This window comes from Pelophylax lessonae (genome assembly GCF_965119305.1).
Source record: "Pelophylax lessonae genome assembly, chromosome: 2".
Classification (NCBI taxonomy): Eukaryota; Metazoa; Chordata; class Amphibia; order Anura; family Ranidae; genus Pelophylax; species Pelophylax lessonae.
Window position 1 is genome coordinate 373,091,452 of NC_138769.1, and position 26,262 is coordinate 373,117,713.

General features: G+C 44.2%; 1 protein-coding gene across 1 annotated transcript; it reads right to left on the reverse strand.

The window, feature by feature from the left end:
• Window positions 1–523: 523 nt before the first annotated feature.
• Window positions 524–25,872, reverse strand: LYPLA2 (lysophospholipase 2). The gene is made up of 9 exons (XM_082246869.1): window positions 25,659–25,872; window positions 25,463–25,494; window positions 23,013–23,078; window positions 21,769–21,816; window positions 21,613–21,683; window positions 14,364–14,437; window positions 10,568–10,669; window positions 6,715–6,888; window positions 524–1,168 (listed from the first exon to the last, which is right to left on the reverse strand). The coding sequence occupies exons 1-9, from the start codon at window positions 25,734–25,736 to the stop codon at window positions 1,118–1,120; spliced, it is 696 nt and encodes a 231-aa protein (XP_082102995.1). The 5' UTR covers window positions 25,737–25,872; the 3' UTR covers window positions 524–1,117.
• Window positions 25,873–26,262: the final 390 nt, after the last annotated feature.

Here is a 26,262-nt window from a genome sequence, read left to right on the forward strand (position 1 = left end):
TAAACGATTGTTGATTGGCTGTTGAAAGCCCGCCATGAAAAGAGCGCCAAAGCATGCAAAACCCGGAAATAAAACGACCGAACACGGATTTTTACCCGAACATACAGTAAAGTGTCCGTGTCCGTGTTCGGGTACAAAAAATCCAATTATTCGGTACGAACACGAATAATACAGTCCGTGTTCGCTCAACACTAATCACGAGTCCTTGTAACACTCAAGTATTTTTTCAGGAACACCTTTGGAAGTAAAAAACCTATTATAATTCAGCAAACCATGCAACTAGTAAAGTACAGCTGCTGGCAGAAAAGGGAGTGAAAACATTAACAATTTGAAGACTCCGCATAGCTCCATTCTTTGAAGGGATCAGCAGGGGACAAAAGATATATAACCAGCAAAATATTCACAGCTTGCCAAAAACTTTGTAAGAAAGCTGCAAGAAAAAGTTTATGTTACCAAAGTAGGTGCATGAACGACAGACCAAAATGGGTAGAAGGCTTTTTATTGTGAATTAAAAAAAACAAAAAACAAAAAAAAAAAACAAACAAAAAAAACCTTATATAGACGGTAATGCTGCTTTGGAAGGTACACTCTCTTCCCCGTTCATGCTTAACCTTACAAATACATGACCAGAGCTCAGAGAGTATGGATGAAAGGCCAAAAGCATAACACCAGTCTAGAGCAGGGACAGATGACTGTGAAAAATACCTACATTGGGGCACAGTACCAGCTGTAGTGGCCCTGAGCTCTGCTCCTGAAAGGACGGAGTGTTTAAGGTACATTCACATCTCCACACTCAGCTGCTCCTCTGAGGTATATGATGGTTTTCTGCTGTCAACAGGTAAGCCACTGTGACAACAGAATATGAAATGTAACACTAGGAGGATCTGTGAAGCAGCAATGACAAGGCCTGCCCTTGGCAGGTATTATGGGAATGGGTGCAGGAGCAGCAACCCCCACCCTATACCTTAAACAGCTCCAATCAAATCTGACAGGACAGATAATACTTGTATTATTAACCAGCACAGAGTGGGGGTGTGAGGGTAAGAGGACAAGGGTTCAGGGAGGAAACACTGGAGGTGAGGCCTGGTAGCGGTTTCCTGCAGTGGAATTGTCTGAGTTACACTCGTGGGATCACCTTCTCCAAGAAGTCTTTCACTGCTGTCATTTCCTACAATCACATTTGAAAAGAGAAATTAGGAAGAACTGTACAATCTTTTCAATTTTAGACATGCTTGTAACATAATAATAATAATAATAATAATAATAAGTAAATTTGGTTATCAAGGAATGTTCTTGTTTTTAAGAAAAAACGTTGATGTAGAATTTGTAATCATGTAGGTATATGGGGCCGGCCACATTTGTTCCTTACAAATTTAGGCTGAGCTTGCTTTGTGAATTGTATGCAGTCAGGCAGGCTTTCACACTACATAGTTGACGTAAAATCTAAAGGAAATTGAACAAAAAAAAGTTGTATAATGTGTAAAGCTGGCTACACATTATACAACTTTTTCTGTTCAATTTTCTTTAGATTTTACGTCAACTATTTAGTGTGAAACATAGAATGTGTCGGCAGATAAGAACCATTTGGCCCATCTAGTCTGCCCAATATATCTGAAACCTATGAATAGTCCCTGGCCCTATCTTATATGAAGGATAGCCTTATGCCTATCCCATGCATGCTTAAACTCCTTCACTGTATTTGCAGCTACCACTTCTGCAGGAAGATTATTCCATGCATCCACTACTCTCTCAGTAAAGTAATACTTCCTCATATTACTTTTATGAGGAAGTATTACTTTACTGAGAGAGTAGTGGATGCATGGAATAACCTTCCTGCAGAAGTGGTAGCTGCAAATACAGTGAAGGAGTTTAAGCATGCATGGGATAAGCATAAGGCTATCCTTCATATAAGATAGGGCCAGGGAAAGCCTGCCTGACTGCATACAAGTCAAAAGTGTTGAGGTTTGACCTCGTTATATATGGTTTTGGTCAATTAAGGCCCCATGCACACGGGGCATTAGAAAAAACGTGCGTCAAAGTTAGTTCTGACGCCGGAAAAAGCAGCTGTAAAAACGTGCTTTCAGTAGCTTTTTCCATTTGCGTTATTGCACGTTTTGCCACGTCGCTTTTAGCAGCGTTTTTTTCTGCCTCCATTCAAAATCAATGGTTCTCTATGTGAGCCTATTGATTTGAATGGAAGTCGCACCACAAGTCTGATCAGGATGATCCGACTTGCGGCGCGACTTGCGCTGTGAGAATCTTGAGGGGGAACTCCACGCCAAAATGGGAAAAAACAGCGTGGGGGGTCTCCCCCAGGTTCCAAACCAGGCCCTTCGGGTCTGGTATGGAATTTGAGGGTAGCCCCACGACGAAAAAACGGCGTGGGGTCCACCCCAAAATCCATACCAGACCCTTATCCGAGCATGCAGCCCGGCAGGCCAGGAAAGGGGAGGGGATGAGCGAGCGGCCCCACCCCCCCCCTGGACCACACCAGGCCACATGCCCTCAACATGGGGGGGTGTTGGTGCTTTGGGGCAGGGGGGGGGCTCTGCATCCCCACCCCAAAGCACCTTGCCCCCATGTTGATGAGGACAAGGGCCTCATCCCCACAACCCTTGCCGGTGGTTGTGGGGGTCTGCGGACAGGGGGCTCATCGGAATCTGGAAGCCCCCTTTAACAAGGGGGGCCCCCCAGATCCCGGACCCCCTCCCTATGTGAATGGGTATGGGGTACACTGTACCCCATACCCATTCACCCCATAAAAGGCAGTGTATGGAAATAACGACAGGAGACGTTTTGGAAAGTTTAAAATCTTCATCCGGTCTTCTCCACTCTGCTCTTCTCCTCTCCGCTCTTCTGCTGTCCAATCTTCTACTCTTTTGCTGTCCGCTCTTCTGCTCTTGGCTCTTCTTCTTCCTCCGGTCCTCCTCCGACGCTGTACCCGGCGATTATGCCGGTCTCCGGAGCTTATTATATAGCCATTGGGGGCGTGGCCGATCGGTGACATCATCGGGAGACCACTCCCCCTTATTTCACAGATGACGTCGTCTGTGACACAAGGGGGTGGGGTCTCCCGATGACATCATCTAGAGGCCACGCCCCCAATGGCTATATATTAAGCTGCAGAGACCGGAGACCGGCATAATCACCGGGGACAGCGTCGGAGGAGGCCCGGAGGAAGAAGAAGAGCCAAGAGCAAAAGAGCAGAAGAGCGGACAGCAAAAGAGCAGAAGATTGGACAGCAGAAGAGCGGAGAGGAGAAGATCAGAAGAGCAGAGTGGAGAAGACCGGATGAAGATTTTAAAAAAACTTTCCAAAACGTCTCCTGTCGTTATTCACATACACTGCCTTTTATGGGGTGAATGGGTAGGGGTACAGTGTACCCCATTCCCATAGGGAGGGGGTCCGGGATCTGGGGGGCCCCCCTTGTAAAAGGGGGCTTCCAAATTCCGATGAGCCCCCTGCCCGCAGACCTCCACAACCACCGGCCAGGGTTGTGGGGATGAGGCCCTTGTCCTCATCAACATGGGGGCAAGGTGCTTTGGGGTGGGGGTGCAGAGCCCCCCCTGCCCCAAAGCACCAACACCCCCCCATGTTGAGGGCATGTGGCCTGGTGTGTCCAAGGGGGGTGGGGCCGCTCGCTCGTCCCCTCCCCTTTCCTAGCCTGCCGGGTTGCATGCTCGGATAAGGGTCTGGTATGGATTATGGGGGGGGGGACCACACGCCGTTTTTTCGGCGTGGGGCTACCCTCAAATTCCATACCAGACAGGAAGGGCCTGGTTGGAACCTGGGGGGGACCCCCACGCCGTTTTTTCCCATTTTGGCGTGGAGTTCCCCCTCAAGATTCTCACAGTGCAAGTCGCCCCGCAAGTCGGATCATCCTGATCAGACTTGCGGTGCGACTTCCATTCAAATCAATAGGCTCCCATAGGGAACCATTGATTTTGAATGGAAGAAAAAAAAAAACCTATAATGTGGCTTAATGCACGTTAAGCAACGTTATCCAGCCTTTAGCAGCGTCAGACGTTTATACAGCTGTAACCGCTGGTCCTCAGAACGCGCAGGTCGTGGGTTCTTGTTGCAGCTTAAAAACGCCTAAGGCCACTTACAGCTCAAAAACGTCTGTGTGTGCATGAAGCCATAGAATAACATGGAGGTGCGTTTTTAGGCTGCAAAAAGAAAACGCCTGACGCTACTTACAGCGGCATTAAAAACGCCCGGTGTGCATGGGGCCTTAAAAGGAAAATTGTTGAAGAAAATTGTATAATGTGTAGCCAGCTTAAGAGTTTCATCAATAATCCAGAAAACAGTGGGCAGGACTAGGTGTGGCTAAGTAATGACTGACAGGTTACATGCTTGTGAATCAGTGGCGACAATGCTGATAGCCATGTCCCCTGCAACATCTTCTCATCCCTCTGTAGTTCAAGCAGCCTACATAGGAGATCCAACTTTGCTCTTATAAAAAAAAAAAAAAAAAAAAGTGCACATGCACTTAGTGGTTGTAAACCCTTAGATATGCCCAGTGAAGTGAACAGCCTCAGATGATACACAGAGATTAAACAAATCATCCAAAAAGAGTTTTACTTGTTTAACTGAAAAATGTCCCCTCTCTACACTCTTTCAAATGTACAGATCATGTTAGAAACCTTTCTGTCAGCAAAAAATGGGGCAGAGAGGCTGCAGTTACACTGTGAGAGAGCTGATTGGAGAAAGGGACCCCCTTCACATAGGCAGGGGAAAGAAGGAATATGCAGAGATGTATTCTAAATAGACAAGCTGTGTGCTCAGGGAGCTGTCAGAACCGGGCGATCAGTGGTGTTCAATCGCTCGGTTCTTAGTGTAGAGGCGCAGAGGGACCGATGCTGCATCCACCTAGGTAAGTATAAATGGGGGAAATAAAACAAACCCCATACTTAAGTGCTGCAACATTTTTTTTTTCATTCAGACACTATTAATTCCCCTTTAACCTCCTAAGGATCGCCCCATGCAGATATACTGCAGCAGGGCGGCCCTCCTGCGCGAATTCACGTACCTGTACATGATTTTGTGCAGTGGGTCTGGGGTGCGTGCTGCTGGCGACCCGCTCCCGCCATTATTGGAAACAGCAGGAGCCAATCGTTTTTTATATATGTGAATTTGCATTTTGTGATCAGAGCATGTATGCTGTGGGATTCACTAATTTAGCCAGATTGATTTCATTCATTCATTCTGTTATTGCAGCACTCAGTTACATTTGTTTTCGCTTTTAACAGCTCACCGTTATTTTTCGTTTTGATCAAATACCACCAAAAGAAAGCTCTATTAGTGGGGGAAAAAAAAGGACATCAATTTTTTTTTTTTGGGTACAGTGTCACATGACCATGCAATTGTCAGTTAAAGTAACGCAGTGCCATATCACAAAAAGTGGCCTGGTCATGAAGAGAGGTAAAGTGGTAAATAAAGTGAAAGTGCTAGTGTAGCGTTTTTTTTTTTTTAGAAAGCACATATTTTAGTTACTACTGTGGTGTGTACCTTCAAGCTTTTTGGGAGAAGTTTACTTGCCATAAAAATTTCACTTTTTCAAAGTGCAACTCCAATAAAAAAAATAAAAAAAAAACTTTTTAAAACAGAAATATTGACAGCAATAAAAATCTGACAGAGGTTCTAACCATTCCCCACTCTATCCAAATAAAGTAATTTGCTGAAGTTCTGTTTTAAGATGATTTTCTGGGGATGCCATTATGTCAGAACAGATGAACAGGAGTGTATTCTGGTAAGCAAGACTACATTAAAAAGGATGTAGATCTAGTTCCACAGTCCCGCTTGCTCAAGCGTTTCCCCCCTGGTTTCATGTGTATTTAGGGCTTTACTATGATATTTAAAGTTAGTTATTGATTTTGAGGCCAATTTTGTCCTTTTTAATCTATTACACTGTTATGTAGGACAGATTGCCCGATATTAGTCTCTCATGGGAATTTGTATTAGTTAATCCCCCAATGCCAAAGATAAGCTTGTACAAAATGTTTTCATAGAAACCATGCCACTAAGCTATGCAGATTAAGCTTTTAAGAGAAGGGGAAAAGCCACATTTTATCAAAATAAATACATTTTTATATCACGCTTGGACATCAAAAGGTGCATCTTAACATGTGATTGCTCTAATTATAGTGCAAAAAACTATCCATATAAACTAAAAAACAAACCCTAAAAAGATAGGTTCACCTTTTGGAGCATGTAACATGTCACACCCATATTTAGGGTGTAACATGCTTCAGCTCCTGCCCGCACTCCCTCCCTACCCACTGTCCCATTTCAAAAATCACAGCTGCCCAATACAGTACCTGTTTGAAGACAAAGCTGGAGGACATGTCTGCAGGAGTCACTGACACTCCACCTGCAATCTACTGATCACGGGTGCAATGCTCTGCAGACACCTCTGAAAAAAATAATAAAACCACCCAATTTTTTCCTGCCTTTTTTTTTTTCTTACAAAAAGGTGAACTTAGCCTTTAAAAGGGTCAAAAAGCTGGCTTGCAGGTTAAATCTGCATCATGGAAAAGAATAGTACTGCCGATTGGCATAATGCTGATATATAAACATGTTAGCTCTGACCAGATCACATTAAAAATACAAAAAAGAAAAAAAAAAAAACAAACAAAAGCAAAACAGGTAAACATGCATTCATAATATGATCAGAGCCTATGCTACTCCTTGATACTGCAAAGAAGTCCTTACCTCTTGATTAGTGTTGTGCATGACTCCGGGATATGTTTTAAACTGGACTTTTGAAGGGGCCACTACAGACTTCAGTTTCTCTGAGGTAAGTGCTCCAAAGCGGACAGGAATCATAGGATCTGACTCTCCATGACATTGCAAGATGGAGATTTCCTTATTTACACTGCATGCTGCCTACAATTATATTAAAAGGACATAAAGAACCGCCTGTTAATAGGATATTCTGTAGTTATACTGCCAGTTCTTTTTTTAGCTCAGATTATATGTCAGACTTAATTTATATTGTGATGGAGTCGACAAAGATCAGGCAGTACTTACAAGGCAAATCTCTAACAAGAATAGAAGTACAAGATTATTGCTAAAAGGTAATGCATCACCAGTCACTGGTTCTGCCAGTGGATGCCATGCTCACATGGTAGAAAGTACTACCCCCTTTTCCATGGAGAAAAAATAATTTCTGAATGTTTGCAAATTGCATACTGTGAGATTGCAATGAGTAAATACTGGATGCTGTTGGATAGTTTGCAGTTCCTGCATACATGTTCTTTAAAACACAACCTGTGTTTTGCCATGAATGAGAAAAGCACAGGTAACTTTACCTTCCCCCATCCCTAGCAAGATAAGCAATTGTTTTTTGGTTCTCCTGTCATCAAGTTCAGTGCCAGAAGTCGAAAGAAACACCAAGTACATAAAAAGGTATGGAAGACCATGTGACTCACTTCATGTGACAGCTTTTCCATCATGTGGATCACCAATGGTCCAAAGCCATTACTCATATCTGCTTTCTTTCCATTCCTGGCAGTCGATCGGATCGACAGGGGAGCAAAACTAAAGCAAGTATATGCATCTGCTGTGGTCTTTTACACTACATTGGCAAGGCAAAGCACATATTTAATTCAAAGATGGTCATATACTAAAAATAACGCCAAGTTCTAATCCAACAAACAGGTCACTGCAAGACCTGCTTCATGACACAAAAGATATCCATCTTCAGAGACAGCACAGCAATCTAACAACAGAGAATAAAGCGCAATTAGCCAATTCAAGCAACTCAGCATATTCAGCTTTTTTCATACAAAGATTCTTAAAGTCATACAAGTTACCATATGTGCTGCCTAGTCATCATTTGATCCTGCTAGATTTGCAATTATGGGGCTATAGGATTTGATCTGTATATAGTGTGTTCTAAGGAGATGACTGGAAAGCAGTCACAAACTATAATGGTACCTATGTGGTTGTGTTAGGGGAATAAGTGTTTAGACTACTAAGGACTAAACAGAAAAAACTTCAACATTTACCAACTATTACAGAGGAACAGCAAACCCAATGTAATAAATTAGTGGCATAAAAGTGGGATTTTGTATATTTATCATCAAAAGATTTGAGTACATGATAAAGAATGGAGGAGAGGTTAAGGAATAGTCCAGCACGAGGCAGTGTAGTAGGAAAATGAAAATAACCCCTCAGTAGGACATTTGGCAACCCAGAACACAGAAAAGCAACAAAGTAAGGAGGCCCCAACCGTTTTATGGGAAATCTGCATATTTCCTTTAGCGTTAACTGAAAAGGTTTTTCACAAAATACAAAACAACATATTCCTAGAAGAAAAATTGTGAGTTCACACTTTGTCACAATCTCGCCTTCTCTCTAATCACCAACTGGGACACACAGAATAATCTCCAGGGATGTCTAAAAGCAGTGCCACAAATGGTTGGTAAATTATATAAAACTGCCAAAAAAAAAAAAAAAAAATCGCATGCTAGTCCTCTTTATAAAACCTGTAAAACAAATTTAGGTACAAAATATCTGGCAGTTTAGGATGCCACACTAAATCTGTGGATTTAAAGGTTTATACTCAAGGAAAGGTCAAACAATGCCAAACATAGGTAACATGTCACACCCTGAAAGTAGAAACAACCCTAGCTCTGGTGTAGGCCAAGATAAACAAGAGGGAAAGCTGGTTAGGATGAGGGCGGGCCAAGCAGTATTTGCTCATAAGGGCCATTCGTTAATCAAAAATGAATGACAAATGTGCAGAAGGGGTAAAAAAAAAAAAAAAAAGTTTTGACCATATCTTAGTTGAACAGAAACTCAAAGTGTGAGGAATGAGAAGAGATTCATTTCACTCAAATAGATGAATAGAGCACATCCTGAATCGGATCATGGAAAAGACTTGATTATATAATGCTATAAAAGACAAAAAACAAAATTATAGTAACAAAAAAAGTGTCTGTTCTGCTGAAAAGTGCTGATCAAATGAGAAGCCTATTATACACAACTGAAGTGTCCTAGTGCTCTGAAAGTAATGAGTCCAGTGAACTGCAAGACAATCCCTCTCCTTTGCTGGAAGATCCATTACTCACAACAGAACTTGGGACTATTTAGAGTTACTGTGAGGATCATATAAAAGCAGACCTATTACCTACTAGTAATTCTAACTAGGGATCAGCTGATTATCGGCAAAGCCGATTATCGGCGGGGCCGATATTCACTTTTGCCGATATATCGGTATCTGCCCTGGAACTTGCCGATATTACAGATATTCCAAAAAGTGCTGCTTCCACCACACCACGTGAGAATCACTCCGTTTTGTATTCCCACTCACCAAAAGGTGAACGGTAATGAGACTTGTATTAACAATCCTATGTCAGGGTCCGACCAAAACTAGTCTTCTCTTCCTTCAACCATTAGGTAGTGACGCAAGTGACCACGTGACCTCCGAGATCATATGCCAGACGGAGCGGTATCACTTACGGCAAGTTGGTGAGAGATACCGATCTGCCAGCAGATCTGCTAATGTGGAATTGCTTATATCTTTTGTACATATGCGAGTGCCATTTCAAGTGTGTATGTTTATTCAATAACATTTGTAAACAGAATTATGCTATGTGACATCATTTTACCCTTACATGAGCATCACCACCTAATGGTTGGAGGAGAAGGCTAGTCTCAGACCCCGACATAGGATTGTTAATACAAGGCTCATTTACATTCACCTTTTGGTGAGTGGAATATTGTGAAACTGATGTACCTGCAAGTGAAAGCCGTGCGGTTTTCCTATCAGTTTTCATGCAGGTAAGGGGTGAAGAACGAGCCTTTAATGTTAAAAAAATGTTAAAACATTAACATGTTCAGTACCAGATTTGGGTCAAAAATTGTCTTTATTTTTTTAAAAAACTTTAAATGTACAAAATATCGGCCCATACCGATACGTTGTGACCAAAATATCGGTATCGGCATTGGCCCTGAAAAAAACATATTGGTCTATCCCTAATTCTAACCACCATGCTACTCTAAACTATAAAAAAAAAAAAAAAAAAAAAAAACAGCCAGGTACTGAAGAAAGTGAATCTTCTAGCTCTCCACTTCTGCAGCACTTGTCACGTCACAAGATCAGAAAGTGGTTAGGTGTTCAAGAGTTGCTGATTGGCCAAGGCTGCTTAAATGTCACTTGTAATCAATTTGTTGGATCCAATATGGGGGGCAGCACCACCGCCTTGTATGGCAGAGATCTGGGTAGCCTACGTCAAATGATGGAGTGGAGAGTCGATCGCCCATCACATTCTGTGTGCCAACAAAGCTAGCTGAACACAATGTAAAGCAAAGTTGGAAGTATTTTGGGATCAATATGTATGTGAACTTCAAAATAATTGATCTTCTAGCAGAGCACTGAAACCCGAGACAAAGCGGAAGCATTCACAGTTTTTTTAATATCCGATGATTGTAAGGTTCCTTGGTGTCCTGTGGACAAGAGAGGACTATGTGCTCCAGCATCTCTTTGCCGCTCCACCCCCATATGCTCTAAGGAGACATTTCTATGCAGTAAAAAATTGAGAAACACATCTTGCATTACCTGAGGGAATGTCTTGTGAAGAGGCAGCCAACAGCTAAGTCCAACTATTCCAGCAAGTTTATGTTGACAGGTCAAAGCAGTATACAAAGACAGGGCACCACCCTAAACAAAACAAATGGGGAGGCACGCTGATGAAGAACACATGGAAATATAAACATACAATACATTTTGCAGTATGTGTGTTTTTGTACCTTTATCAACCCAGAAAGGAAAGGGTTATGCAATGATTTGTATGGAACCAATTGAATTTGAACTTCACTCTCTCATTTAACATTACCTCTTTTTAGTCCGTATGCTGCTAGCCTTAGTAAATAAAGGGGAAATTATCAGGTTTACTGGTTTTAAAATCAACTTTTCTTCAGTTACTTCCTGGTTTCTAGGCCTAGACAAAGGATGTCTCAGGAGTCTTAGGGGCGGCGAGGAGGGGTTTTTTCAGCTAAGTACACCCTCCTGCTTGCAGGCCTCAGTTAAGGGCAGACAGATTCTAGGAAGTAAATACTACATGAACCTGCCCTTTCTCAAGATGGCTGAATCCAGAAATGCTAAGGGGTGTTTTTTTAACCTCTTCCTGCCAGCGCTTCCAAGCCAAAAGACAGCTACAACGCCGGCCTAAATTGTCGGGAGGGCGTCCATGTACCTCCTACCGTGCATGAGCTGCCTGCAGGGCGAGGACAGCTCGCTCTGTGATCAGCGAGTCCATGAGACTCGGCTGATCATAGATTGGAGTAAGGGGCCGATACCAGCGCCTTACCACGTGATCAGCTGTCAGTCAATGACAGGCAATCACAAGAAGTAAACAGAGCTGGTAATCGACTTTTTTCCCCCTCACGTTAGAGAGAAAAAAAAAAGCCGATCCCCAGCTTCTGTCAGGAGGGACATTGGTCACGAACAAAGAGCCACTGCTGCCTCATCTGTGCCCACCAGTGCCACCTATCAATGCCCACCAGTGCCACCTATCAGTGCCTCATCAGTGGTGCCCATAAGTGTAACCTACCAGTGCCCTTCAGTGCCACCTTATCACTGCAGCCTATCAGTGCCCTTCAATAAAAAGGAGAAAAACTACCTGTTTGGAACGTTTTTTAACAAACTATGAAAACGTTTTATTGTTTTGTTTTTTTTTTTGTTTTTTTTTACTTTTCAGTCTCTTTGTTTAGCAAAAAAAAACCCCAGTAGTGATTAAATACTACCAAAAGAGAGCTCCATTTGTGTGAAAAAAATTTCACTTGGGTAAAGTGTTGCATGACCGCACAATTGTCAAAGTGCGACAGCACTGAAAGCTGAAAACTGTCCTGGGCAGGAAGAGGGTTTAAGTGCCCAGTAGGCAAGTGGTTAAAATGATTTTCTCAGCAAAATAAAGCATGGATATGTGAATGGCTGTGTAAGTTTCCTTAGAATAGAAAAAAATTAATTAGCATTTTGGTTTGTGGTGCTAAGATGCAGTGTAGTTCTGCTTTAGTTCTTATTCTGTTCAGCCACTCAGTTAAAATACAATTTGGTCACCAGCCCAACCCCAGCTTAATGACTGGGCTCATCATTCTATTCTCCAATACTGTACACATACTCAGAAAGGTAGGCTGGCGGGAGGTGTAATGTAGCACAACTTGATTGGCTTGGGTTTTCCGCTCCCGGTAGGACCGCAGCCCATAGAGAGACCAATTCAGGTACTTGGAAAAATCGACTGAATTATGCATGTAAAATTAACAAGAACTTGAATAGATTTCACTAGGTCCTAAAGTGGTAAAAAAAAAAAAAAAAGGAAGAAGCTCAAATTCAAGAGGACGGCAAAAAGAGAAAAAAAAAATCCAGTCTAAACAAGGCAAAACTTGTATCTTTTATATACATATTTGAAAAAGGATTTGTAATTTTTTCTGGGCTACTTTTCTGATTGAAACACCTCTGCCAAAGAATACAGTCAGGAGTGTAGCAACACATTTTATGTTTTGGTTAAGGAATACAGTAGCGTTTCTCCCCGTCACCAACCTGACGAATGGACAATAGAGTAACAAAATATTGATGTCATTAACCCTATTTGCCCTTTTCTTTCCTTCTGTTCCATGTCAGGAAATGTGCACACAGCAGAGCCAGATTAGTTTCTAGTGTTGCCCTCATTTTCCCCATCTGAGTGCTAAGCAAGGAATGACAGGGTGCTAGCATCAAGACAGAGTCAAGTACTTACTGTAGTTGTATGTAGAAAACAGTACCGTATTTGCTGGCGTATAAAATGACTTAACATTAAAAACATCCCCTAAAAATAGGGGGAGGTCGTCTTATACGTGGAGTATAAAATTTGAGGACTACTTTACATGGCCCAAAACAAACATCCCTTTTAATCTCCAAGCAGTGTAAGTATACAAACATCCCTATCAATCTCCAAGGTAAGTACACAGGGTGTAATCTCTCAAAGCGCTGGCTGGATGTGCGGGAATACTGTACGGATATGTACCATAGCTTCGGCTACATACAGTATACCGCACTAAGCCAATCACGGTGAGCGATGTAATATTTATTAAATACAAAGTAAGCTCGGATGGGCTAAGTCAGAGAGAGTAACATCACAGGCCTGCCTCTCTGACTCCGCCAATCGGAGCAGGATTTGTATTCAATAATAGAATACAGCGCTCACGTGATTGGCTTAGCCCGGTATACTGTATTTAGCCGAAGCAACGGTACATACCGGTACAGTATTCCTGCACATCCAGCCAGCGCTTTGAGAGATTACACCCTGTGTACTTAATAGGTACGTTTGTGTACTTACCCTGCTTAGAGATTAATAGGGGCATTTGTGTACTTACCCTGCATGGAGATTAATAGGGATGTTTGTGTACTTACCCTGCATGGAGATTAATAGGGATGTTTGTGTACTTACCCTGCATGGAGATTAATAGGGATGTTTGTGTACTTACCCTGCTTGGAGATTAAAAGGATTTGTTTTGGGCCATGTAAAGTAGTCCTCACATTTTATACTCCGCAACGGTACAGAAGGGGGGGGGGGTAGTCTTACACGGCGAGTATAACCCAAAACCTATGTTTTAACTTGAAAATTTGGGGGTCTTGTACGCCCAGTCGTCTAATACGATGGCAAATATGGTACTGAAAAGCAGTATTAAAGCCAAAAGAAAACATATTGCAGCTTACCAATTCTTAGATGTGATGGCTTTATTGGTTTCCTTTTTTTTTCTTCTATTTTTTTTTTATCTAGTAATCCAGCAAATCTGTTTTTCACAGCACAAACTCTCAAGCAGAATGCATCAGTTTACATGGATGAGACAAACCACTTAATTGACAGGGGTGATTAAAATAATAAGGTTTTATTTATTAATGCAAAACCTTTATTCTAAAAAGGAAAAAACTGTTTGCTGTAACTGATTATAAAGCTGGAGTTTGGCTTCAGTTCGTTAGTGGATCTAAATCTGCTCATACATTCAACACTCCCCACCAGAGTGACAATGCTGCGGTCTGCTGTGCCTCCTCTGCTCCAAAGTGGGGGCACTAATACAGGAGGTGTGTTACTGGCCAGATCACCAGGTGAAAACAGAGAAGAAAAGCCAAAGAATAAAATGCTGCAGCCACATCAAATAATTGGTAAGCTGTAATATAGTACATTTTGTGTTTAATACAGCTTGCAAAATGGAAATAAATATTTATTAAAAAGGCTATGCACAATTGCATTCATTTTTGTATATGCCTGAAATTCCGCTTTAATCTTACTTTCACAAACCAAAAGAATACAGTTCTTTATATAACAAGAGGAAATATATACAGCATTATGCCAACTTGATCACTGAGAGATGAGTACCTGAGAGAATCCTCCAAGAACAATTCTATTAGCAGGAATTCCATTCTTCACTTCATGCTCAATTATACTTTTGACTGAAACAGAAAAGTTAACATTAACATCCAATAACTACCACCAAAACAAGACATCATTTACATAACACTTTAAAGGCTTATTCGAATGTGCAGCAGCTCTTGCTGTCCCTCTGAAAAGCAGTGGATTGCTTTCCAGAGGCGCTGGACAAGCAGTGAGCAGGAGATATGTTGCTTCCTCACTGCCTGATTTAAACACAAAAAAAAAAAGTATTTTTCCTAACAAATTAATTTAGGAAGATGTTGCAAAAAAATAATAATAATAATAATTTTATATATATATATATATATATATATATATATATATATATATATATATATATATATATATATATATATATATATATATATATTATAGGACTTTTGACTTTCCCTAAAATCCATTTCTCTGATGTTCATTGATGGACACAGCTCTTGATCTTCTTAACCATTGGGTTATACTGACCCCTACAGGAGAGAGACACTAGGCAGAAAAAAAAAAAAAAAAGTCTAGCTACACCTATGGGCAAGTCCCAGGGGGTATACTCCCTCTCTCTGCTATAGGTACTCAGTTTTGTTACAAGCAGTATTAGAAGAATTACAACTCCAACTTACGTTAAGTCAAAAATCCCATTTTCTCTTTCATTCATTGATGGACACAGCTCCTGATCTTCTTAACCATTGGGACATCCCACAGCAGTGGGAAACATGAGGGGTGGGAACAGCGAAAAGAAATTCCCAAGGCTAAACTATAGCCAACCAGGCAACTGGAGCCCACCTGAATAGAATACACAGTCAAAAAGGAGGACCAGGTCCTATAAACAGCATCCCGCAAAACCTTGCAGCTAAAGGAAGCATCTGCAGATGCTAACACATCCACTTTATAGAAACCTGCGTCACTGATGCCTGATGACAGAAAGCCCCGGAGGCACTGAGTGCCTGGAGTAAAATGCGCCTTGACAGGGAAAGGAGGAACCTGACCCTTGATAGAATAGGCCTGAACCACTGTCTGCCTGATCCATCTGGAAATGGTCGCAGAGGAAGCAGACAACCCTTTCAGAGGCCCATCTGTGAGCACAAATAGGGAATCTGACTCCCTAACCGTAGCTGCCAGGTACACCCTAATTGCCCAGACCACATCCCAAGGCATGCAAAGCAATTTCCTTCGGATGTTTTGGCCTGGGACACAGGGAAGACAACACAATGTCTTCATTCAAATGAAAATCAGAGACAACCTGAGGAAAGAACGACAGACAAAGGCGAAGAACCACCTTATCTTTGTGAACGTGAAAAAGGTGAATGACAGGATAACGCCGCCAATTCCGATACCCTGTGCGCAGAGGTTATAGCCACAAATAAGGCCACCTTCTGGGACAGTGCAAGCAGGGGAGTCTCAAGATTCTCAAAAGGAAGCTTCTGGAAGACCAAGAGCACCAAATTGAGGTCCCAAGGCAGCAACAGAGACCCAACTGGGGGGGGGGGGGGGGGGTCAAGTGCCTAACTCCCTAAAGAAAAAGTAAGCAACAGGGAGTATGTGGCCAAGGGTCGCTGAAAGAAGACCGCAAAGGCGAACACCTGACCCTTGATAGTATTCAACGCTAGTTTCTGCTCAACTCCTCATTGAAGGAAGGTCAAGATCCTAGTTAGTCATCGAAAAAGAGCGAGGATGAACCCCAAAAGACTCACACCATGCAATGTACATCTTCCACATACGCTGGTAGATCTTCCTAACTTTTAACAGCGTTGGAATCACCGACTCAGACAAACCTCTATCCATCAGCACCTGCTGTTCAACAGCCAAGCCGTCAAAGCCAGCGACTGTAAAGAGGATGAAAGATTGGTCCTCGGGACAGCAGATCCTCCCTGAGAGGAAGCTTCCAAGGAACATCGGGGACCAGCTGCACCAGATCGGCGTACAAAGCCCAGTGAGGCCATCAAGATGCCAGTTTTCCACCTCAGGAATGTGTAAGGCAGAGAGGGCTGTAACTGCCCTTCTTTAGAATGCCAGCTACCACCAGAGCCACCAGGACACTTCTTGTGCCCCCCTGGTGATTGACATAAGCCATGGCCGTGGCATTGTCCGATTGGATGTGCACTGGACGTCCCTGAAGATGATCCGTCCAACGGTCCAGGCACAGTCTGATCGCTCAGAGTTCCAAGACATTGAGTCAGGACTCTTCCAGTGTGAAGATTCTCTGAGCAAAATTTTGCTGAGGACACCTCCCCAGCCGGACAGGCTGGCATCCGTAGTGATCACTGTACAATACAAGGGGAGGAAGGATTTGCCAGGCCGAAGCACAAAGCCACCATAGCAGGGACTCTTTCGTTCCCCGGCTCAGCCGGATCCGATTGTCCAGAAACTGCGGATTCTTGTCCCATTTGGCCAGAACCTCCCTTTCCGAGACCTCGTATGGAACTCTGCAAATGGAACCGCCTAGAAGGTAGACACCATCAGGCCCAGCACCCACATGCAAGTCTGGAGGGATGACCATCTGCCTGACAGCAGGAGACGAATTGCAGCCTACAGTTTCTGGAGTTTGCCCAGAGGAAGGGGCACTCTGGCCAAGTCAGTCAGTCCCAGATAGTCCAGCTTAGTGGTCAAAACCAGAGCAGAGCAAAATTCAGAATCCAGCAAAATTTCCTCAATCTCGTATGGGGATTTCCAGGTTTTCCACCAGAGCAGTAGGAGACTCGCAGAAGGAGGTCGTCCAAGTAGCCCAGCATGGCGATCCTCCATTGGCGTAACAATACTATCACTGGGTCCAACACTTTCGTGAAGACCCAAGAAGCGAGACCAAAGGGTAATGGCAAAAACGGATAATGCTCTTCTCCCACGGCAAAGCGGAGGAAGCGCTAGTGACCGACACATATTGAAATGTGAATGGAAGCATCCTTGATGTCAATGGAGGCAAGAAAATCCCCCTGATGCTGGGAAACCACCACCGTGTGAATGGACTTTATGCCGAACTTCTGCACCAGCAAAAAAGCAGTTCAGCGCCTTGAAGTCCAGAATTGGACACACCTTGCCTTCCTTCCTGGGGACTGTAAAACAAGTTTGAGTAAAACCCCGGAAACCTTTCCTAAGTCAGAACCGGGTCCATCACCCTTTAAAGTAAAAGGTCTGGCACCGCACCAAAAAGAGCCTGTAAGCAGACGGGGGACAGTTGCACGTTGGAAGAAAGAACCTTACCGGAGGGTAAGAATGAAACTCGATCTTGTAGACGGACTGAATGACCTTGTGGACCCACTTATATTGTACCAGGGGAGTCCATGGGTCCAGGAACCAGCGAAGACGTCCCCCCACCCCAGATACAGGTGAGGGCGCACATTCATGCTGAAGGGGTCTTGTACCAGGGTCTGGAAAAGCCTGCTCTCAACTTGCCCTTAGTAGCCTGTGGAAGAAAGGTACTCCCCCCCCCCCCCCCGTGAGAACTTTAATGTCATCCAGGGTAGAACCAATCAGGAGATCTCCTTGAAGCGGAAGATCAGTCAGGCCTTTTTTACAAGTCTGGTCCGCAGACCAGCATTTCAGCCAAAAGAAACGCCGAAGGACCACTGCCGAAACAGGGCCGAGCCACTAGGGGAGCCGCATCCAAAGAGGCATCACAGATTAACTGCAGCCCCTGGACCAGCTGGTCCGCCAGCTCAGCAAAGGCAGGGAGGAGATACTCCCCCCTCCAGGTCACGGCGTAAAATCTTAGACCATTCGGTCAGTCTTCGACACCAGGTCAATGGTGAACATCGGCCTCAAAGCCGAACCAGCCAGGGTGCACATATTGCAAGCCACAGCCTCCACCTTCCAGTCAGCCGTGTCACTAAAGGCCGGTGACTCAACCTAAATAGTGGTTGCCTTGTTTAAACTGGAGACCGGAGGGTCCACCACCGGTGGAATGGTCCATTTCTTAAGAAGGGACTCCTCAAAGGGGTATCGCTTAGGGACCCCAAGGGGACACTTTGGTCGTCCCCACTCTTTAGTGACAATTCTGTCAAAATAGGAGGGGAAAAGGAACACCTTGCCTCTCCGGGTTTGCTTGTGAATGCAGCCACATCTTCCAACTTTAAGTCTCAAGCACAGATACAAATCAGTGCGTCCACCGGCGCCTTTTCGGGCACGGTTGCAGAAGTGGAGAAATTCTCCTCAAATTTCTCCTCACTATCTGAGGATTCAGGGAGCGTGGTTACAGACCAAACAGGGTGACCCACGTCCGCAGTGGCCGAATCATATTCAGGATCTAATGGGACAGATAAGGCAGGGGGCGCTTTATGCCAGCCCATCGCCCAAAAACCTCCTCCACCCTAGACACAAAGGATTCCAGGACTGCCGTCAGTGCATCGATGGATAAATAGGACCTGGAGGGCCCGCAGCCCCAGAGAGGGGATCAGGTGGGAAGATGTGCTCCAAAGACTCCATGAGTCTCCAGGGGGACCCAACAAAAAAAGGTGTAAGAACACTGTTAAGGGACAACCCCCATCACTCTGGCAGCACCTCCCGGTCGCCAGTAGCAGAGCACCCAATCGATGCTCAGCAGAAAGGGAGAGGACCCCACTAGACTCACCACCCAGCAGAAACCAGGCACCGCAGCCACAAGGAGAATCTGCACTGCATGTGCGGCGATCAGGAAATGAAAAGATCCAGGAGTCAGCACCAGGGGGTGAGGATAGGCTCCCACCACCGAAATTGCCGCCCGGAGGGCTCCACAGTCATAGCCGCTGCTATTTTCAATTGCAAACCACCGCAAAATAGCCGCCGGACTACACAAACATGGCTACAGTACATGGAGCACACAGGCTACAAGAAAATAGTGGCCCCGCGTAGCACCCGGGAGGGATCACGAGGCTTCAGAAAACAGCACAGGCAGGAAGAGGAGGGACCTGGCAGGAGCCCCCCCAGCCCTTTGCCCCAATCGCCAGCACAGCACCCTACCCCCACCCCAGGCCACCCCACATCCCCAGTCGTCAGTGAAGGGTGGGTGGGGCGATATGGCCCACAAAACCACCAGAACGATGAGGGGGATGCCCAACGGGAAGGAGGGGGAACCCAAGGGGTCCGACCATCCCAAAACCCTCCAGGGGGAGAGGGGGGGACAGTTACTTACCAAACCAGGAACCAGACGGCCACCGCTCCAGACAGAACCTCCTCTCCATCAAAATGGGGGGGCTGTCGGCCAGGAGGAACGCTGTGACTCGGGCCAAGACACGGTCGTATGCGACCTCGCGAGGCATTTAACTCGCAGGCCAGCCCCTGTCTGGTGGGGTTAGGTCACGGCTGACCTAGCACGGAGCTGAGGTCTGCGCGCACTCGCAGGCCAGACTGGGGTAAAGACTGGATCTAGATTATGCAGCCTGTCGCCCAGTCCAGCAGTTGATTGTAGATCAACAGATCACAGGGAGAAAAAAAAAAAACCAGGAGAAAAAAAAAAAAAAAATCTATCTAAAAAGAAAAAAAATTGCCAGGACCAGAGATCTCAGCAAGGAACTAGGTCCTTACTCCTGACTACGCAGAAAAAAAAAAAAAAAAGAGTACCTATAGCAGAGAGACTGCCCATAGGGCGTAGCCAGACTTTTTCTTCCTAGTGTCCTACTCCTGTAGGGAACAGTATAACCAAATAGTTAGGAAGAACAGGTGCTGTGTTGTCAATGAATGAAAGAGAAATAAATACACCTCAGTGAAAGTCCAAGGCTGGTCATACATTGTACAATGTACAATTTTCATATTCAATTTCCTTTAGATTTACCTTCAACTATGAAGTGCAAGAGCCTGTCTTGAGTGCATAATAAATTTAAGACAAAATCCTAACAAGAATTCAACTACAGTGAGTCTAATTACTCATTAAACAGGTGTCCAGCAGACAGCTGATTATAAAAGGGCATTACCTAACAAAGAAAACCCCTTCATATTTCATGCTGTCAGCAATGCCACCACATGGAAGAGAAATGTCACAAGGCCGGAGAAAGAAAATAATTTCTTTACACAAGGTGAAGGCTACAAGAAAATCAGCAAAGCTTTACTTATCAGTCAGAATACTGCACAGTAGCAAAAGTGATACAAAAATTTTACAACGATGGAACTGCAACCATCTCACAGAGACATCCATGTAAGGTAACACCTGAACAAAACCCATGCACAAAAAAGCCCACCTAGAATTTGCCAGGGCCCGTGCTGAAAAAGAAGACGACTACTGGAACTCTGTACTTTGGAGTGATGAGACCAAGATAAATGTTTTTGGAACTGATGGCTTCGCACAGGCGAGGCGTACAAATAAAAATGCATGGTGCCTACAGTGAAACATAGTGGTGGCAGTGTCTTTCTGTGGGGCTACATGAGTGCTGCTGGTGTCGGGGAGCTGCATTTCATTGATGGTATCATGAATTTACAGTTGTACTGCTCTATATTGAAAGAGAAGAAGCTACCATCACTCCGTGCCGTTGGTAGTCGTGCACTTCTCCAACATGACAATGATCCAAAACACACACCTAAGGCCACTGTTGCATTTCTGAAGAACAGGGTGAAAGTGATTCAGTGGCCAAGTATGTCTCCTGATCTGAACCCAATCGAACACCTATGGGGAATTCTGAAGAGACAAGTTGAGAATCACTCTCCATCCAGCCTCTAAAAGAGGTCGTTCTTAAAGAATGTAAAAAGATGTGGCAACATGTCACCAACTTGTTCATTCCATGCCTAGAAGACTTGGTGCTGTCCTTACAAATCATGGAGGTCACACAAAATACTAGATGTAGATTTTGTTGTGGGGTGTATTCATTTTTGCATCAACTAATTTGAGTAAAACTGAAGATTTCGTCTAAGTTATATTATTTACCTTTCTTTCATGTAATGAGCTATACAAATGTCCTATAAAACTCAATATTACTTTTCAAAATTGGTGTACTCATATGCTGAGCACTGTATCTGCCTGATGTAAAAACAAGATTTAAAAAATGAACACTAGCTGTGCATACACTCGATGAGCAATTCTAGTTTCAGATAAAGACAAAATACATTTTGATTCTTCTATTAAATCTGTCAGGAACAAAGCATTGCTAAAAAAAAGCTGTTACAGTATACAGTATGTAAAAAATTACGTATATGCATAACCTATTAAGAAAGACTTTTTTTTTGTTTGGGGGGGGGGGGGGGGGGAATTTATGCCTAATCTGTTCTTTATTTGTTATCAGTTTTATGTCAGCGAGTCTGTTCTTACTGCTATCTGCAGCTTTCTTAATGCCTGCCTCATCTTCCGGAGCATCAGGACTCAATCCCATCAAATCAAACCTGCAGTAATAGAAAAAAAATTCTGGAATGAGAAACTTCTACAACAAACATGTTAAAGATGCAATAGTGAAGAACACATACATACCATGCTGGCATCACCATTTTCATGTTTAGAGTTACTGGAATACGTGGTCTACAGGTAGAAAAAAAGCATTATAATGTCATTCACTTGTTAGTTCTTTTTGGTCTATTTAATGAAGACTAAAGCCCCGTACACACGTACCGAATGTCAGCTGAACGATCGGACGTCTTTTGTCCGGTGCTGTCCTGTCGGCTAAAAACTGCAAAAGACTGCACACGAATTTTGTCGGCCAACAACAGCCGACTGCAGAAGTGATGTCACGTGATGGTTAACTTTCCTTGTGTTTTTTCTTCTCTGAGCATGCCCAGTCTTGCTAATCTGCTGTTTGTCGGCCGAATTCTGTACTGACTGGCAAACAATCGGCCGTTCTGGTGTTGGCCAACAAAAATTTTAATGCCTGCACACCCGATTCTGTTCGGCCGAAAAGTCGGAGTCGGTTGTCGGAAGCATCATACTAACAAGCCGACAATCGGCCGATCGTTCGGCGGCCGAATATTTACGGCCGACAATCGCTACGTGTGTACGGGGCTTAAGGCTGGACATACACTTAATTCATAATCTATCATTTTATATTTGTGTTAAGCAAATGTCATGTTTTATAAAGCATTAAGGAATACAGCTATAGCTTTTTTTTTTTTTTTTTTTTTTTTTTTTGCTTTACTACTCCTAAGGATCACAGGATTGCAGTTCATTCTGCACTCCTGTGACCGGTTTTTAGCAGACTAAAGATTGCTGTCGGCTGACATCACAGAGCCAGTACAGGCTGTGAAAAGATGGACAGGCAACTGCCTCAGTCTCTGAGTGATCTGCCAAGAGCCTGAGCCAGACCCTCCTGCCACCTCCACAGCCCAGCTCTCCAGGGAGCCCTGAAGGAGCAGGAGCCGGTTCCAGCTCTCTGCTCAGAGTGGAGGAGGAGAACTGAGCAATCAGTAGTGTTTGATTGCTTGGTTCCCACTGCAGACCTGGCAGGTGACAGATGCAACATTGGATCGATGATGCAGCCACCTAGGCGAATATAAGGTGTTTTTTGTTGCCCATACTTCTCTTTTAAAACAAATTTAGTTTTGAAACACACTGTTCATAGTGAAATGTGTGTATCATTTTAGGCTTTGTGTACTCATACTGTAATTTCTATTAGTGAACCATTAAAGTATTAATAAAACTAAGTAAAACAAAAAACGTATACTTCTGATACACAAAATATTTAATTGTTCTGATTAGATGCAACATAAAATAAAAATACTCACGCATGTGGACATATGTACTTCACATAGGGCAGTTTAATAGCAGACATTGCATCAGCCCAGCCATGTCTAAGTAGTAGCAAAATAAAGAGCAAACAAATTTATTATTTAAAAAAATAATATGGCCAAACAAATCTATATACACATACAAATTCACCTATAATCAGTTTTCCCCATATACTGTTAAGCAATCATAACATGAGCTTTTTTCAAAGGCGATTGCAAAAAGTGCTGCCCAAAATCGGTGTAAAGCAAAACAATTAAAGGAGGCTGACTTGGTTGGTAAAGATTACTGCGCTTTGGGTTATATGCTTTAGGGCAGGCATGTCCAGCCCGCCGCCCGGAACTGCAGGCAATGCGGCCCATTGGCCGCGGAACTCCAGACAGTCTCCCGCCTTTGGCCGGCGGCTCACGGACATCCGAAAGTGCTGTGCGATCTCTTGGCTGCCGCGGGAGATTTAGGATGTCTGCAGTCAGTGACAGACCCACTGCTTCCTGTATAGTTCTGGCTATGTCACAGGCTGAGTGATATGAAATGTACTCCGCCTGTGACAGGAGCCATACAGGAAGGAGCGGCTCTGCTCTCTACTGTAGCCGCAGCTTCCTTCAGTAGTACAGGCATGACCAGCATTACCCGCCAGCAGTAACCAACAGCATTACCTGCCAGCAGTCTGCAAAATAAGTAGAAAAGGTATATGCATTAGCGTGTGTAAATTGTTGTAATATGTTTTAGAATAACTAGTTGTGTTTTGTCATAATATGTCATGTCCTTGTTTATACATGTATGAATAATGGCATTACATTTTCTGGCTGCCTAAGTCATATGTGCTAGGGGTGCAACTAGCCCCTAGCACATAACTGTAAATATCCCAGCATGTGCAGTGTTTCTGACTGCTACCACCATGACCACTTCAAATCTCTGTATACTGATTACCATTTCATTTGCTCATCCTCTAGTCGTGTTAAATTAGTGCAGGGGGGGGGGGTGGCGGCATTTTATTACTTATATACCTTAACTATAGTATATATTTTATATGCGGCATGAGAAAGTTTCTCTACACTCAATGTGGCCCAGAGAAGCCAAAAGTTTGGACACCCATGCTTTAGGGGTTAATGTCAACGAATGCTCAAACATTCCTTCTTCCAGTCAAATGAACACAGCAGCATTCAAATGAATAAACATAGGGGTTGACTTAAGAAGGCTGTGTTTAACCTGCTTTTCCCGCAGTTCAAACAAACCTTAATAGGATGTGTGTCAACAGAAATGCAGAGGAAGAAAAGCAGCATAAATGCAGTCTCAGAACTGCCATGAGTACTGCCCAATGAAAGTCGATGGGATTTTGCAGACCTACATTTGATATGTTTCAAACACAGGAAAGGGCCTTCGGGTTAGCCCTTACTCTGGTATGTAGGTACTCTACTGAAATGGTGACCTTAAAGTGCAAGTCCACCAGAACACAAAAATCTGTAAATGTACAGGCATTCACGAACTAAGACTAACCTATCTAGCCCTAAAAAGTGTGCATCAGGAAGTGTCTGATGAACACAGCAGGTCATAGATCTGGGGAAAGGGTCAATCACAGCGGCCCTTTACTATGTGACCAGCTGTGTCCAATCATAGCTGGTTACAAGTAAACAGACTTGCAGGGCACAGCATTTCGACTGATAATCTGGGCACAGATCATCGCTGCGGCCCCAGCAGCGCCCCCCCCGGATCATCGCTGCGGCCCCAGCGGCGCCCCCCCGGATCATCGCTGCGGCCCCAGCAGTGCCCCCCCCCCATCATCGCTGCGGCCCCAGCAGCGCCCCCCAATCATCGCTGCGGCCCCAGCAGCGCCCCCCAATCATCGCTGCGGCCCCAGCAGCACCCCCCAATCATCGCTGCGGCCCCAGCAGCACCCCCCCCATCATCGCTGCAGCCCCAGCAGCAAAGGAGAAACATTAACTATTTGCAAATCAGAAACTAAGCTTTCTTTTCCACTCTTTTTAAAATTTTAGGTTTTTTAAGTTAGCAAAAAATAAAAAACCTAGTGCTGATAAAATACCACTAGAAGAAAGCTTTGTCTGTCTCAAAAAAAATGATAATTTCAGATGGGTACAGTGTGTGACTGCACAATTGTCATTCAAAGTGTGACAACACTGAATGCTGAAAATTGGTCTGGGCAGGAAGGGGGTGCAGATCTGGACAGGAAGGGGGTGAAAGTGTCTGGTATGGAGGCGGTTAAGATTTAATATCATTGTAAATGAGCCCCGTGCTGAAAATGAAGGCACATTTCCCATGGCAATGGTGGAAGCCCTGGAGGAGTTTGTCTGTGACTTCATAAACAGTGTCCATGTGACCACTCTCTATTATGTACAGATAAGCATTACACACACCCAAGTCCTTAATACAAAAGGGATGACACAGCCATGCCAGCACAGGCAGGGGGGGGGGAAGGAGAGAGGCCACTTACCCGTTATCGCCCAGGCCGTGCAGGAAGATCACCTGTTGGTAGAAGGGGTACACCCATAAGAAGGTGCCATGTACAAAGAGGGGTGCACAGGGAATGAGGAGGACACTGCCCCCCCTCACACACACTCATTGTACACAGGACATAAGGCGGCCCTGCGCTCACCCCACATGCTCCCCAGCCCAGTAATGTGTCTTACCGCCGCAGTCTCTCGTTCCCCTCCGGGTACGGTCACAGCGTCGGTGAGTAGCGGCACAGACATGTTGTTTCCGCACATGCACCGGAGTGATGTCACACACCGCCCCCGGTGACCTCTGACCTCTCGCGGAGAAACAATAAGCCGCAGCCGCTAAGCGGATCTTACCCCAGCGCATGTCACGTGATCACGGCTTTCCCCGAACGTCACTGCCCTGTAATTGAGGGCATCTGAGCGGCCATGTTGTGTGTGGCGGAAGTAGACAATCAGAAGAGCCCTTTCTCTTTTTTTTTTTTCTTCTCTCCTGCAGAACGTTTACCTTGTATAGACGCCTTACCTGTTCTAACGTGACAGGGCTTTGGCCTTATGACTTGGAAATGTGCCCGCTGTAAAGCCAACCTGCTGCTTGGCTTATTATGGGCCACTGTAGATGACTATTTAACCCTTTTTTTTCCCCACACGTTTAAAAATAATTTTCTACCCGAAGTTCACTTTAAAACCCCCCATACATGATCCATTTTCTGAAATCAGACACTGTGGAGAATAAAATAGTTGTAGTTCCAAAGGTTTACACCACACAATATTAGCGCAACGGTTTATCAAGGGC

What these genes read in the sequence shown, in the direction of transcription:
- LYPLA2 (XM_082246869.1), bottom strand. Translation starts at nt 25,736, where the DNA reads ATGTGCGGAAACAACATGTCTGTGCCGCTACTCACCGACGCTGTGACC. An exon ending in CACGGCCTGGGCGATAACGG is followed by an intron (nt 23,079 to 25,462) that starts GTAAGTGGCCTC and finishes GCTACTACTTAG; the next exon opens with ACATGGCTGGGCTGATGCAA. An exon ending in TGCACAACACTAATCAAGAG is followed by an intron (nt 1,169 to 6,714) that starts GTAAGGACTTCT and finishes ATGTGATTGTAG; the next exon opens with GAAATGACAGCAGTGAAAGA.